We start from the raw sequence: 15,564 nt of genomic DNA on the forward strand, positions 1-15,564 counted from the left end.
TCTGGTAAAATAGCGCTCTGGTAAAGCAGCGCTCTGGTAAAGCAGCGCTCTGGTAAAGCAGCGCTGTGGTAAAGCAGCGCCCTGGTAAAGCAGCGCTGTGGTAAAGCAGCGCTCTGGTAAAGCAGCGCTCTGGTAAAGCAGCGCTCTGGTAAAGCAGTGCTCTGGTAAAACAGCGCTCTGGTAAAACAGCGCTCTGGTAAAGCGAGCGCTCCGCGGCGTTTGCAGGCACGCGCCCGGGCAGCCAAGCTCGAGGTGCGCTTCATTAAGCGCGCGGTTTTCCGGACGCACTTCCCCTCACGTGCAAGGAGAGGGGCTAAACTGCTGAGAGGTCCAAGCTGGTGATAGCAGCGCTCCACTGGGCTCGAAACTACACCAGTGCTGCAGAACACTCGCAGTACACCCCACCAATTTTTAATTTCTTCCATTAGAATTCATTATGAGGACCACAGGCAATTTGTGTACTCTGTGTTTAAGACTGCCTGTGCAATTAATTAAAAACTGGATGCTGGAAAATGAATCTGTGAATTGTTATGCCTAACTATAATGAACCATCTTGTGCCATTAAAGGGAATTGTAGATTCACCTTCAGGTTACAATGGCGGCTGTTGCACAGAAACGTGTGTACTGACTCCAGTCAGAGGAACCCGGAGGCTGTAGGTATTACTAGCATGGCCAGTTAAAATAGATGGAGAAATCTCAACTGTCTTAGTATCTGTAAGACTTGGCAGCAATCAAGCAAAACACCATGGACCATTCTGCCAAGAAGAGCAAAATCACCTCCTAAAACAAACCCAGATTTAAGATAAACTAAACCGTTAGACTGTAGACTGTTATTGGCCATTTTTAATTCAAAGCCCTTTTTTCAGTCTAACAGGGTTTTTTTATGCAGCCAGAAACCTTCTGTCTTTTACAGCCAGGAACTGGCAGCCAAGAAAACCTGTCTTCATGTCCAAGATCAGCCGCTGATTTCCCCAATGACCTTGAGTTTCCGCACGGAGACCTTCTCTCCTAACCTCTTCCTGTCCCTCTCACTCTCTCTACTGAGCCCCCACCCCAGAGAAAGGCAGGCAGTGACAGAGCTCCATGTTCCACGCCAAGCCCCCGTCAGTACACAGCCTCTCTGGAACCCAACATTCTGAAACAACGCTCCCTCCAAACCACAAGGTCTACTGTTTCCAGAGGCACATGTCCGACACACGCGCGCACGCACACGCACACACCACTACCACTTTTTCGGTCGTCTTCTATCCAGCTTGAAGAGGCCGAGGCGGAGGTCGGCGCTCGCTGATTTTAGAGCGCTGTTTATTTCCGTTTGCGCAGAAAGTTTGATGCCGCTCCTCGTGCAGGAGCGTCAGAGGCGGCCGGTGTTCGCTTTCACCTGCCCCGCCTCGGTCTGACGGGAAACGGACCTCCTCGCCCGCGCTCCAAGCAGGGAAAGAGCGCTGCCCGCCGCTCACCCTTCCTTTATCGACTGCGCTGTGGGCATCTTCTGCGGGCCCTGCGGGCAGAGCTGGCGCCCAAGTGAACCCCTCACCCTCTCTCTATCTGGGAAAACACTGGAAGCCCATGCTATTTATTTTAGTTCAGAAAATAGCAATTTTAAATATCTCCAATCGTCCCTCTCCTGAGATCATGGCAGAATCAAAACACCCCTGTTGGAGGTCTGACAGTCAAAAGGGGGCTCCTAGGACTACAGGAAATGGTAAAAACCTACCCACACACTGACTCCTGGCCAGCTTTTGAAAGAAAAGGATCCAGAGTAACACAGGAGGTGACAGTAGGTAGGCAAAGCTTTATACATTTATTAGACTTCATTTTGTACAAAAATATTTGTTTCTATTGATTCCTACTGCCTACTTATTGCAATCTACGGCCTGTAACACCTCACCCCTTCAAACTGACCCACAATTCCATGTGTCTATTTATAATGTAGCCAACTGCTAACAGACCTACCGCTTAGACACATACCAGCTCTTACAGCCTACAGTAATGTACATAGTCTACCATGTACAGTACAGTAATGCTATTCAAAAGGGAGGGAAAGGCACCAACTTTCACCCCCAGCTAGCTTTAGGTGTAGTTGTATTTGTGAGAGAGCGTGACAGGGGGACACTGGCAGTTACCTGCCTGTGCAGTACTGTTCCTCTGGTAGCAGTGCTGCTGATAGGGGAGAATTACACTACACAAGGCCCCTGATAGGCCTCTGATCATCCTCTGAATCAAGGCAATATGGCAGAAAGCAACATGTTTTCGTAACATAACGCAACGAGATAAGATTTGACTGAATGGGGAAGCGCTACTCCCCCAAGTTTATCTCTTCAGGACCTGCCGAACAAAGCGCCTAAATTGAGAGATTTAATCAGAACAAAATACATCTGTGAGCAAATTAAAACAAAACCCATGGGTGACTGGGGGGGACCGCTCATCTGTAGCTTCTTAATGAGGTTAATACAGTGCGAATACAGTGACAAAGTGATTCATGCAAATACCCGCTGGACCACATTACAATTAACTGCTTGGAATTTAACTAATTTAAGTGGGGGGGGGGGGGGGGCTAGTGATGCAATAAAGTCAAAACAAAAAAAGAAAGCAAAAAAGGATAAATTCGGAGTATCGAAAACAAAATGAAAAACACATTAACCTTCATCAAAGAAGAATGTTCACAAGTCTTTTCAGACAGTTTTAAAGGGCCTGTTGCACCTTAAGTACTGTTTAAATGTAGCCCATCTTTGGGCAACTTACAATAAAAGGCACAGGGGGAAGCCTTTTCCTCTCTATTGCCATGTATAACAAAAATAAACCAAGCCAAGATCCTGGTTTGGTTTTTGTCCCATAAACTAAAGTTAAGTCCCCTAGAACAGAACATGTAATTTAACGACGTGCCTTAGCAGCTAGGGCTAGGCCTAATTGCTGGTCCCGCAGAGCACCGTGTTCATAAGCAAAAGCTAACAAATGTTTTTAATAGTGTGGCCCACATTATTTTAATCTCCCCTCCAACACATTAACACATTGGGGCTTCTCTGAGAGAGAACCATCATGTGAGAATCTGCAATTTGTACACACGTCAGCTGGGAGTGCTAACTACCATACTGGGAGGAATTACACCATATATTTACTTTAAAAACCCCTGGGGGGGCAACCTCTGACCCAATAATAATCTCCCCACAAAGAAAATGATTGCTTTCTCTGATCTACCCCGGACTTTTGGTCATTAACACTGTCTGCAAATTGCCCAAGGAGCTATAGCGCAGTCTATGGGCAAAGCACTACAACAAAACACTCCCTTCAAATTTATATACATTCATCTTTTTACCCTCTTCATCACCTTCTTCCTCTTTCGGTACATAAGAATTGGATTTCGTTCCCAGATGACAAGTTTATGACATAAAACTACCACAACAGTAATTTTACTCTGTAATTATTTTCATTGCAAATGGCCAAAGTGTTATTATGCATATAATTAGACGTGCAACTTGACGCAGTTCATTTTAAAATTACAAACAAAAACTCAAGACAAGACTCTGCACTGCAGAATAGCATAGGCTTGGAATGGCAGCTTGACTTTCATTCATTATTTCAGACTAAAATTTGTATTAAAGTCCAGTAAAAAAAAAAAAATAACGATTCTCGCTACGTCATGTGGTTTCTACTGTACCTACCAGACTATAACAGATGCGTTAAAGCGGAATGATTTATCAAAATATCAATCACCGGCAAACGTAACTGAAAACCAGAAGCCAGTCCACCATTAAAAGGGGTGCGCGGAACAAAAGAAATCACTCGCAAAGTGGGGGTCAGACCATTCAAAAGAGAGGAGAGGGAGTTGAAGGGGGGGGGGGGAGAAAAAAAAATGATTACATTTCACCTGCCAATGACAATGATTTTCTGCGTTTGTGCCCGAAGATATACGAGCTGTAATAGAGTTGAGAAAGCCCCCTCGACAGCTGCTGCCTGCCATTCACACCTGAAAGCTTCCGTGTTCTGATGAAAATTAATGTACTCTGACGTCCTCTGGGACTCCCCGAGCCCCGGGAACGGCTAATGAAGAAATACAACCTTGCGAAAGAGCGGAGCGCACGCAGAGGGGCATCTTTGGGCTGGCGAGGGAAAGTTGGAGAACACGCGTGGCACACACGCGTGCGGAAGGAGCGCTCGTTCGCTCTCTCGCTCTCTCTCTCCCGCCCACGCGGCCTCCGCTCCGAGGTGTCGAGGGTCGTCTGGACGTGGCGTGGGGGGGCGTGGCCTGCGCTAGCTCACTGCGGCGTGAGCCCATGCGTGCGCATACGTGCGCGCTCGCGTACTGAATCCAGAGCCGAGGTCCACGAACTGTTTCTAATAATAATCTCACTTTTACTGTAGAAACTGCGTAACTCTCTGGGCTCTGGCTCTTCCTGTACACACACACACTTCAAAATCAGTGTTGTGTTCTGCCATCAAACGCTCTACAACTGTACAAGCATACAATATAAATGACAGATGAGTGTATGTTTTAAGGAGCGCCCAGACAGAAGACAGAGCCCCAGTTCGTCTGCCATTGCAGAATCAAGATAATATAAATTCATAGATCTACGAGTCGAGCGCCCAGGGACCTCTGACCTCATTAGTACATGGCCAAGACCCAACGGGTCATTACTGAGTCCAGGTCCACAGCCTGCAGAGCTCAGCAAAGGGCGCCGGTGTCTCTCGCTGCCCGGCACCGAGCAGGATGGGCTTCTGGAACGAGCTGGCATCCCTGGCCGAGGGACGCGCTCACACACCCGACGGTTCCACGCCTCAGAGATCCAGCCCGGCGAGCCGTCAGGACGGAGAGACGGGCCAATTAATTATCCCGGGGTGTGCGCGTGCGCCCACGTCCTGTAAGGACGAGAGAGATCCGGCGTCCCGCTCAGACGCCGCCGAACGCCTCACCCCAGCACCCCACCGCCGGAAGCACCGATGTGCCAGACCTGCTCCTGGATTTACACTCGTCCGAGGGGGGGGAGGAGGAATGGGGGGGTTTCTTTTTTCTTTTTTTTTAGCTGGAAGCTTCGTAACTTTACCTGAAAGCTCATATTCAAATCGCCGTTTCTTTTTTTAATGTACGCGCTTAATAGACTGGCTTCCAGCGATCGATACTGCTTACATTTCAAAATACAGTAGGGCGAGGGCTGTCAGCCGAGGGGGTGAGAGATCGTATCGAGGAAGATTAAAAACCATTTTAAAATCAATCTTTAAAAATAGCATCTTGAATGGCCATTAAATTGGATGTAGGTTAGTGGCGTGGGAGTGCGGCGGGGGGCTCGGCGGGGTCAGGCCTGTCCCGAGGTGATGCGCACTTTAAGGTACAGCCGCGAGGCCCCGAGAAAGTCTCACTTTTTCCCCCCCCACAAATCTCCGCTTTCCGTTTGGGTCACTGGGCCAAATAAATGATTCGGGTCCCCGATGGTTTCTAGCTAATGGGTTAATCTTTTTTTCCTATTAAATGCTATCAGACTCTATTATGAGCCTTATGAGAAGATCCATTTCGGAGGCAGTGGTATATAAACGCGGCGGATTTGCAAACGCCTGACCCCGTCCCTCTGCAAGCCACTCAGCCTTGGCAGGGAGGAGGTCTTACATGGCTGCGCCTCCTTCCTCCTCCCCCCTCCTCCCCCCCCACCCCCCTTCCCTCCCCACGTCCTCCACATACTTCCCTCAATATGCCACTTTCTCCAGCAGATTTCCACCAACAAAGTAGAGCACGTCAAGTTTCCAGGCCTCAAACTGCACTTGGCAGCAGGGTCACTTTCACCAGTCAAGCGGTGAAAGGTTTTAATCAGGGAAGATAGGAAATGAAGATTCATTACCAATTCCTCACCACGAGGCTCGGGGGGGGGGGGGGGGGGGAAGGGGGGGCGGGGTTGGGGGCTGGCTGCTGACCAAGGAGCAGGTCTTGGCACGCGCCGCCCGGCCCCGGGGGCTGCCGGAGGCTGTCGGAGCCCTGGGGCTCCCAGAAGGCCGGTGAAGGACCCGGACTGAGGACACGGGGACCTCTGCCAGGAGAAAACCTCCCAAGCCGCAGGACACCGACGAGTCCTCAAAACCACCGGAAAAGCTGACCCAGACGAAATTCCCGCCGGGAGCGTCCGGCCCAATGACGTCAGCGCGGCCCGGGTCTATCATTAGCGCATCCAGACGGCCTGCGCGCATGCCATGCAATCCGAGGACCCGGGAGGGTGCCCTCTGATAAGCCCATAATAAAGTTCAGCGATGGACGGACGGGGCTGGTCGCCCGGGTACCGCGGCCGCCAGCCCCACTTCTGCTCCATTAGAAGTTAACGTCGCCTCGTTTTTGGGGCGCACAAATACGTGTGTAACGGCATACCCCCCCCCCCCACCCCCACCCCCACCCCCCCCCAGGCACCGCTGCCAGGACCAGGCCCCAGCATAATCCCCAAAATTACAGTGTAACTGCATATCTGGAAACACGCTGCAGCCACTGAGGCTGGCCATGTTCTGTTCCATTCAAAGTGCGCCCGGCTGCCAGAAAACATCCATTTCACGCAAGTTTATTTCAGCTGGGACTAATTCCTCACAAAGTGGGCTGATTTTCACCACTTTCGCACAACTGATTCACAAATGAGGCTGCACACATTTCCCAGCTCCCATTATATAATTACCGGAGCAAAGGGCTGTAAAAAGACTTTTTTTTTTCCCCCAACACAGAGAGTTGTTGTGCAAACAATTCTTGGTGTTGAGCATGAACCTATGACTTCTATCCAGAAATGCTCAATAGTGTACAGGAACACTTCCCATACGCCAGAATATTTCTCCATTTTTTTACTTCCACATTATATTGGTCTGTTTCTTCTTTCCCTCCCCTTTCATTTAATTTATTTGTATTTAAGGCAGCAAATGTTCTTAGAAAGAAGTCAGGAAGTATGGGGGGGGATTCAAGGACTTTCCTTACAAAGTAAAAAAAAAAAAAATGTTTGAGCAGAATTCTCTCTTTCATTCACCATTAAAATTTCCCACACTTTCCTGTCAAAACAGTCACTTCAAAGTCCCTGGCAAAAACACACCTCAGGAGCGAAGTAGAGCAGCCATCCTGTAGGCACAGACAGCTGAGCAAACACCGGCCGACAGGAACAAGCCACACATTATGGGCCGCATCACACTTTCCCCACTTCAATTCTGTCAGATCCCACACTGTGCCCGCCCTCATTTTCAGTGTTCATTAAATCTTAATTGACAAATCTCAGAGTCACTAACTCAGAGATGAGTGGAAGATACAAGCAGAGTAACATTTGCAAAAGTCAGGCGTGTGCTACCATAGAGGTCCTTCGGTCACGAAATGCCAAATAAGCTGAAACAAGCCTGACAGCAGTACCTCAGATCAAACGAAGGCTTCCAGAGAACAGCTTTATTCTAACGTGGCCTCATCAATAATCATGCTAAAAAAACATGCTCGCGCAATAAACATTGCTATTTCAGGTAGCGCAGTCATCACATTCATTATGTTTCGACAAATCTGCACAACAAGCTAAATTCCCTTTTCTGAGATACGCGGTTTTCTAAAAACAGCCTTCTAGGAACTGCGGAGTGCGGACGTCATCTTTCCCCCCTCTCTAGAAAAACATAACTTCATCAAGGCGGGGCTATAATTGGTTTAACTAGGGGACTGTGAAGGACTTATTACTCTCTAGAAATCAGTTTGATATAATTATTTTGTAGACTGGGTCAGTCGCTTATTGACTTCGGGGGGGGGGGGGGGAGAATAAGGGGAACGCAACTGTTATTATTTGAGGGGCTGGCCCTGTGCCCTCATTCTGATTTAATAGCTCTCTAATGCCGGAGCGGAGAAGGTCAGCACCCTGCTCCGGACCGCGCCGACCACGCAAATGTAATTTAAACGCCGGGACGGAGTTTACGGTACGTCTCGGAGAGCGTTGACTTGTTATTGTAATTTTAGTAGAAGGAGAGGGGAAAAAAAAAAAAAAAAGATGTAATTCAGTGATTAACAGCCACAGCAGGGGGAGACCAAATATTATCCGTGTCGACTAATACTGCTGGATGCGCAGAACACCTCGACGCACAACCTCCTGGGCTCACGCGGTAATTAACACGCCGCTCTGCAAAAACACCAACGCGGTATTTTTCCGTGGGCGCAACGTCCGGGCCGATCTGCGCCTAAAAAATTTTTTAAAATGCCCGAAAAAGAGGTAATGTTAAAAACGATACCTCACGTTATGTGCAAACATCTACCTTTTATTATATAAATTCCTGACCAGAATATTTGACTAAGGTAACCCCGTTACCGTGAGCTGACCCCAGAGTGAAGACCATGAACTTTTTGAATGATAAGAGTGAAGCAGTGGGTAAGGGCAAGGAGAGACAGGAAGTGAGGTCACTCACAGGTTCTTGGCCTTGAAGGCCTCAGCAAACTCCTTGACGCTGCTGAGCGAGGCCAGGTCCAGGTTCATGGCTTCCACCCTGGATTTGTGCTGCAGGAAAAGCAAATCAGAAGCAGAGGCATTAGGCACTGCAGGGGGGGGATGCAGGGGGGGTACAGGGAGATCACTCACTGAGAGAGAATGAGACGTCCAGGGCGTGAGGCCACTGCCTGCCTCAAATCACCCCCCTCTTCTGCTCTGAGCACACACACACACACACAACCACACACATACACACCCACGCACACAAACACACACACAAACAAACACCCACGAACACACATACACACACACACGCACACACAACCACACACATACACACCCATGCACACACACACACGCACAAACACACACACATAGGCACACGCACACAAACACACACATATGCACACACGCATACACACACACACACAAACACACACACAATCACACACATACACACCCACGCACAAACACACACACACATACGCACGCACACACACACACACATGCACACACACACACACACACACACACACATGTCCCACATCTTAGGCCCATAATATCAGTAAAATCGATGAGTGAAAAGTGCTGAGGATGTAGATGCTTCACTGTTACCCAGAGCGCTGAAAAACACAGTATATTTCCGCTTTACTATATGCACTATATTAGGAGTGGCTCTCCGAAGGTGGCTTCAAATGAGCACATATGTGCAGGAGTTTTATAGTCCGGTGGTTTACATACAAAATTGGTAAAGATGACTTTCTTGGGGAATAATGACAGTCAGTGAACTGCAGGAAACATAAAAAGCCTCCTCTGTCATAATGCCCGTAATGGCATACAAAATGGCCCTCAAAACTAGATGACAAAAACAAAATCCATGATTGAGAGCCCTTCGGCGCTTGCTTTTAGGTTTAACAGCATTCACGCCACACGTCGTTATGGATCCTTTCAAGACGCCGCACAATTCATGGCTGGAGCTCAAGTGCACGTTTCAGGAAGCAACTGCCCATGTCAGTTATTCAATTCATCACAACATCCATTACACTTCCGTTTCGACTAAATTTTTGGGCCGGGTAGGTGTAGAGTAGAGGCAGAGCATCTAATTTTCAAAGAACGTAAAATTTGGTTTCTCTCATTCGAGGCAGTAGAGACAACAGCTAAGACAGATCTATCTGAACTCCAGTAGAAGTCAGAAAATAGGACTTGGAGAAGACGAGGTTTCCGTGTGTGAATGGTGCCTGGGCTTCCACAGAGACTGTGGTGAAGACGGCTCGCCATTGTGCCCGCGCGTCTCACAGAACACTCAGCGGCCACGGACGGTCCTGCCGATCGGCATCAATCCTGGTAAAGGGTGCCCTTGGGTCTCTTATCAGCCTGTGCCCAGGAAACAGGGCAATGCCCAGAGCAGAGAAAACAACACCAGTGCCAGCTCCGTAAACATGGCAGTGGAAATCTACACTCGGCCTTCACTACCAAAACAAACGCAGACACGGCTCATAGAGTAAAGTTTCTGTAAACATTTAAGACCCTTTATAAAATAACTATAAAGGGTGAGCAGGTTTATTAGGAAGCTCTGAAGCAAAGCATATGTGGGTATGTTCTATATACATAAATAGATGTGCAATAACAAGGCTGTAATAGTTACCACAGCTTAGCAAGTGCTTAGCCTTCAGGGTCTTGTTGATGAACAGTTAGAAGGGTTGTGTTAATATTAAGAAGGGAGCGGGGGGTGTAACCGTGCTGTGTACCCGGGAAAGCACCTGAGCACAGGGGCCTTCATGAGCAGCATTACCTCAGACTCACCTGACAACACGCCTCTCAGCTGCTTAAGTCACTGCGCTCACAGTTAGATCCGCTTTCCCCAACATCGAAACCCTCCAATAACCGAGCCTTTCTCTGCCGCCTGTGACATCACACAATCCGTCACTGAGATATACCTGTCAGCCGGGCAAAAGGGCTCTACCTAATAAGTCTCATTTCAGAAAATTAACTTTAGCCTCCAGGGCTCCTCCAACTTGGAAAAAATGATTATCTGATAACATCAAGTCGTGCGCCGGCCTAGGGGCCCTTTCAAACTTTGCTAGCATGTTATCTGAGAGCGCCTGGGTATGTAAATGGCGTTAATTGATGTCAGGGAGAGGAAAATGGCTGTTCGACTCGGCTCGCCTGGCTCCTTCCTGTTCGTCCCGAGCAGTCTGGCTGGGCCCCGCGAACGTACGCACCAGAGTCCCACAGACGGGCCGCTCGGTTGGGTCTTTTGTGGCGTAGGACAAATTAAAACCTGAAGAGAAGTAATGAAAGATCCAGTTGTTCTTGAAAAGGAACCCAGTGAACATGAGAAAATGTGCACTGCTGGGGAAGAGTCACCACGAGCTGTGCTCCAGCTTAATTCCGACAGAAAGCCACACTGTTTCAACTCAGCTCTGCGTGGACCATGGACAGTTTCCAGCTGTTACTGCCTTAATAAACCGATTAACGTTTCCATTAATCAAATGGGATACCCGAATAACCAGTGTGCCATACAGACATTGTGGCAACTGACAATGAACTGCTTGTCAAATCATGTGAGACTGCAGAAATTTCCATATCAAATCAAAACAAGTCAAGGAACACCTGCGATGAGTTCAGTCTAACAGAATGGTTGTGCACGGGAAGACAAATGATCAGCGTGATTTATTTTTAAAAAAGGAAACAAACAAAGTGCTTTCAGTGTACACCTTTTTGGATTTAGCCTCCTACATACGGACGGGGAGATTGAGGAGTGCCGCATTTCACATTCCAACGTTAAACCGCTTGGTAAGACAATGGAGCATCTGCGACGTGTCGCGGTAGAGGAAGGCGCTAACCCCCCTCTTCGTCCCCTTTTTCCCTTCTCCTTCCAGACCCCGGATCCCTAAATGACTAACCTGGAGGATGACAAGTACTTATCTTCTGCACCACATTTCCTCCCCCAGTGGCATTAATAATCCACTGGTAGCCATTAGGGGAGATGATTAACAGCGCGTAGTCTGGGGCCACTTCACACAAGACTGGTACAAGCAATCAACAGGAATGGAGCATGACTTGCTGAGCCTGTCATAGATATATTACCATGCCGAGAAAAGTGCCAGATACAACCACAGTCCCCAACACCATTCATCCAGCGAACAAGTGTGATAGGGACCTTGTCAGTGTAAGCTTTTCCCATAAAAGCTAAATCATTTGTAAAATGCAAGAGGCCATCTCCATAAGATATATATGTGCGCGGCGAATATTCACGCGTATGGTATTTGCGGGCCGTGAACCGGGGACCGTATCTCAGACAAATGGGCCGCTGAGCTCATTTCTCATGAAGGAGGGGATTGTTCCCGGGGTCTGGGAATACCTCCTGCCTTTTTTTTTTTTTTTTTTTTGCAGAAGATTTCAGCTGCCACTGTCCCCCCGTGTCCCCGAGGAGCCCTGTCAACTCCCATTACCCGGGCAGCGTGATTCGCTTTCTGCCTCCTGCTCTCCCGTCACCCATTTGCAAATCTGATATCTATTTCGGGGGTGTCTTTTCTTTGTCTCTCTCTCTCTTTTTTTTTCACGGAACTGCCCTTACGTGACGCCCAGGAGCCGGGGCAGACGTCTATAAACAAGTAAGAGAAACAAAATGAAGGTTAAACGGCTCTGATCGATTCGGACGCCAGCGCTCGCGCCCGCACGCGCCCACACGCGCCCGTTTGCTCGAGCTGGCCCCACCCTTCTTATTTAAGGGCGTCGGCTCAGCCCGCGGAGAGTAAACAGGAAGACAGGCCTCCGCCACCCCACTGCTGAGGATTCACAGAATTTTTTTAATATAAATAAAAAAAGCTAATGTTCTCATGGCATGGCGCTCAGCGCCGACGGAAGGGTAGAATGACGCAAGGGTAGAAGCGGAAACGACGCCATTCGAATATTTCAAGATGGGGAAAAAAAACAGCAAACAACCTCCGTCTTTCAGAGTTGTCTGAGAGCGAGGGGGAAAAATCAAAAGCGGGGAGAGAGGGTCGCCCCGAGACAGTTTGTTTCTCTACCCCTCGCACTTCAAATCTAATTCAGCCCCGGCTCTCTCTCAGCCAAACATATATTATCACAAGCGCCATAATATTTTGCTTCTTGAAAGAGCAGACCTTTAACATCCATCCTTCAAAAGGGGAAGGGGGGAGGGGGGAGGGCGGCGGAGGAGAGGGGGTGGGGGAGGGGGGGGGGGGCAGTGGCTGCTGCAGCTCCAGTGATGGCTGTATTTACAAAGTGACAAATTGGGTTTCCTGGGATGTGTGGCAGCCGAAACAGTGGACCCAAATAGCCTGATAAATGTAAGATGGAGGCTTGACAAACTGGTTTATTTTTATTACAACTACAACCGCAATCTCTTTTAGTCCCCTGTTTGTTTTGTCCCGATGGAGGGCTGTTAGATTTATCATACACATCAGGAGAAGGTACAATTGCATGTGACAGGGGAGGGACCACGGCAGGGAAACTATGGCACGCCGGAGAACTCAGCCAACCTGCTCCCCCCTCTGGGTCAGCTGACCCGGGGACAAAAACCACGGCAACAATAACCATGGCGCCAGCTTTATCAAGGCAAATAATTAAACCCCACATCCACCTGGCATCCCTCCGCAGCTGCGAGATCATTGCATAAAAAGACTGGCAGCAGACAGACAAGTCAAGAACAGCGTGTTGCCAAATTAGCAAGGAAATAAGATTTCAAATGCAAAAAAAAAAATCATTCCTATCTATAAGCCTGTAAGGTGTTATCATATCAACAAATAAATAAATTTATAAATAAATGGGAACCGTTTTATATAGTGAATCAAACTGTGAAGAACATCATGCAGTCCCCTGTGCAATACCATTGAATGAAATGGGTTGAATAAAATGTCTTTGAGGGATCATTAGAATCCACTCCAGTATTGGAGTTATATATAGAATGCACACACAATGGATATGTGTGTGTGTGTGGGAATACACAGCAGATACACACATATCTGTGATCTAATATCAATTTAGGAGGATGCTATGCAGCAGTTAAACCCTGTAACCATTTCTCCTGATTCCAGTGCTCAGTGTCTGGCTAGGTTCTATGAAGGCATTAATGGAATTTTCTGGAGAAAGACTCGGGCATGCCATCGAGCCCCAGGACAGAAATGATGTGCGAACAGACAACATCTCCGTGAAAACGAGAGAGAGAGAGAGGGAGAAAAAAAAAAAAAACTGGAGCATGTCCAAAAGGAAGAGGTGCAACCTGGCTGCCTGCTATCCCCCTGCAGATTGAAGTCTTGCGAAGAAAATAAAGTTTATTGCCTGGAAAGAGGGGGGAAAAAAGCATGTAAAAAGCACTAAAGCAATGGAGGTGAACAATTAGACAGATGGCCAGGTTTCAGGGAAAAAAAGAGAGAGGAACGCAGAGACGCAATCGTTCAAGAATTTTATGAGAGGGCTGACAACTCTGCCGCTCTTCAAGGGCGTTGGAAAAGTTAAAACCACTGGAGCCTCTGTTTAACTTTGAGAATAATCGCTGAGTGTGCAACACCAGTGGCACAGGTGACAATGCTAACTGCTTGTAGCAAAATAATATTTTAGGTTTCAGCTTCGATTCATTCTTCCATCTTTCCCCATGACGAAGAAATCGGATTTAAAAAAAGCAAGAAACGGCCCAGCGAATTCTGCAGTAGTCCTACTCATTTAAAATGATTATTCTGTTTTTCAGTAACTTTAAGTGGCTTAATATGGTTGTAGTGTCATTTGCTTTGAGACATAATGTTTGTCTACACAAAAGATTTTTCATCTGATACAATAAAGAGGTAATTCAGAGAAATTGAAAATGAAAAACAGAAATATAATATAAAAATGAAGAATATCTAACAAGTAATCAAGATGCAGAATAGCAAAGGTAGTGTGAAACTGCATGAAAAATAGCAGATAAAGGCTGTATATACTGTACATGTTGCAGGCTTTATTGCAGGTGCAGTGCAAAAAAATTTCACATGAAAACATACAAGGCCCGAAGAGGAGGTGGTGGCGGCTTGCAAAATGAACCACCACATGGCGAGGAATCCGCGGACAAGGTCACCAGCCTGCTAACCGTCCTGTGACCGCGGAGAGCGGCGGCGAAATAAATGTTGGTCTCAGCCCATCTCCTCAAGAGAACAGCTGTCCATAACACGCGAGCGACCTCTCTGACCTTCAGCGCGTGGGGAGGGCCGGGGCCCGGAATGAGACCGGCAGCCCTCTTCTGGGAGAGCGCTCCCGCTCGGAAACGGCTGAGGATTCGCTTTTTTTTTTTTTTCTCCCCCTCCTCTCCTCCGCGTTTTTTTTCTTTTCTTTTTTTCTTCTCCTCCCTCGCTCTTTTGGACGAGGCGCAAGCTCTTCCCAGCGGGCACGGGCAAAAAGATGCCCATAATGATATTTTATAAACTTCTCCTCTTTTCACAGGTGCCTCTGTTCGTTTGTTTCTTTATTTGGCCGCGGCTAATGCGCCTCATCAATTGCAAAAAAGGAAAAAACCTAAGAGTATAATAGAAAGATGAAGCAACATTCTATTTTTTAAATGATTTATGGACTATTGCACATCTCATGAGTCAACAATGTACAGTACCGATTCACATCTTTCGCGGCTCCATTCAGGGGAGCTCACGTGTCAATAGGTGATAAATCTCCCAGCCCTCCCGTTCCCCTGGCGTGGGGTGGGGGGGGGGGGGGGGGTACGGGGGGAACAGGGCGTGCTGCTTCACAGGTAATGCACTTTTATTTGCCCTTCGGTCCCATGGAAGTCGGGGTGCAGCATCCACATCTTTCCCCTCAAACAGCTCCCGAAAAACCATCCCCGCGCAGCCCGTGTCCAACCACCTCAGCGCCACGCCCCAGAAAAGCTCGCACTGCAAGCCTGGCGCATCCATTTTGTTTTCAGTTTTTACAGTGAGCCAAAATCCAACCGTGATTTTTATGTACTAATTCACAATGTTGTTGAGTCAAGATTCGCACTTGTTGATACATATTTTACAAACTATATCTTCTCACTAGTGTTTGTAATGCTTTATTTCAACTAAAATATCCTCCTCATAGGGTTTTCCAGAAAAATGTAATGATGGAAACCTATACTGTATAAATGTATAATTTTTATGCAGTTAAAAAGAGAGCATTATAATACTCTGCTCTTTAAATGGAA

The 15,564-nt window shown here is 47.8% G+C and overlaps 1 protein-coding gene across 1 annotated transcript in view; it reads right to left on the reverse strand.

Annotated features, from left to right (window-relative positions):
• The window catches only part of wwox (WW domain containing oxidoreductase), a 305,089-nt gene that overhangs the window by 212,554 nt on the left and 76,971 nt on the right, over nucleotides 1-15,564 (reverse strand). Inside the window, exon 6 of the mRNA XM_035395673.1 lies at nucleotides 8,374-8,462. Within this exon, the coding sequence (XP_035251564.1) occupies nucleotides 8,374-8,462 (89 nt within the window). The remainder of the gene's footprint in view (nucleotides 1-8,373; nucleotides 8,463-15,564) is intronic.

The sequence above is a fragment of the Anguilla anguilla genome, chromosome 16 (genome assembly GCF_013347855.1).
Source record: "Anguilla anguilla isolate fAngAng1 chromosome 16, fAngAng1.pri, whole genome shotgun sequence".
NCBI classification, from domain to species: Eukaryota; Metazoa; Chordata; class Actinopteri; order Anguilliformes; family Anguillidae; genus Anguilla; species Anguilla anguilla.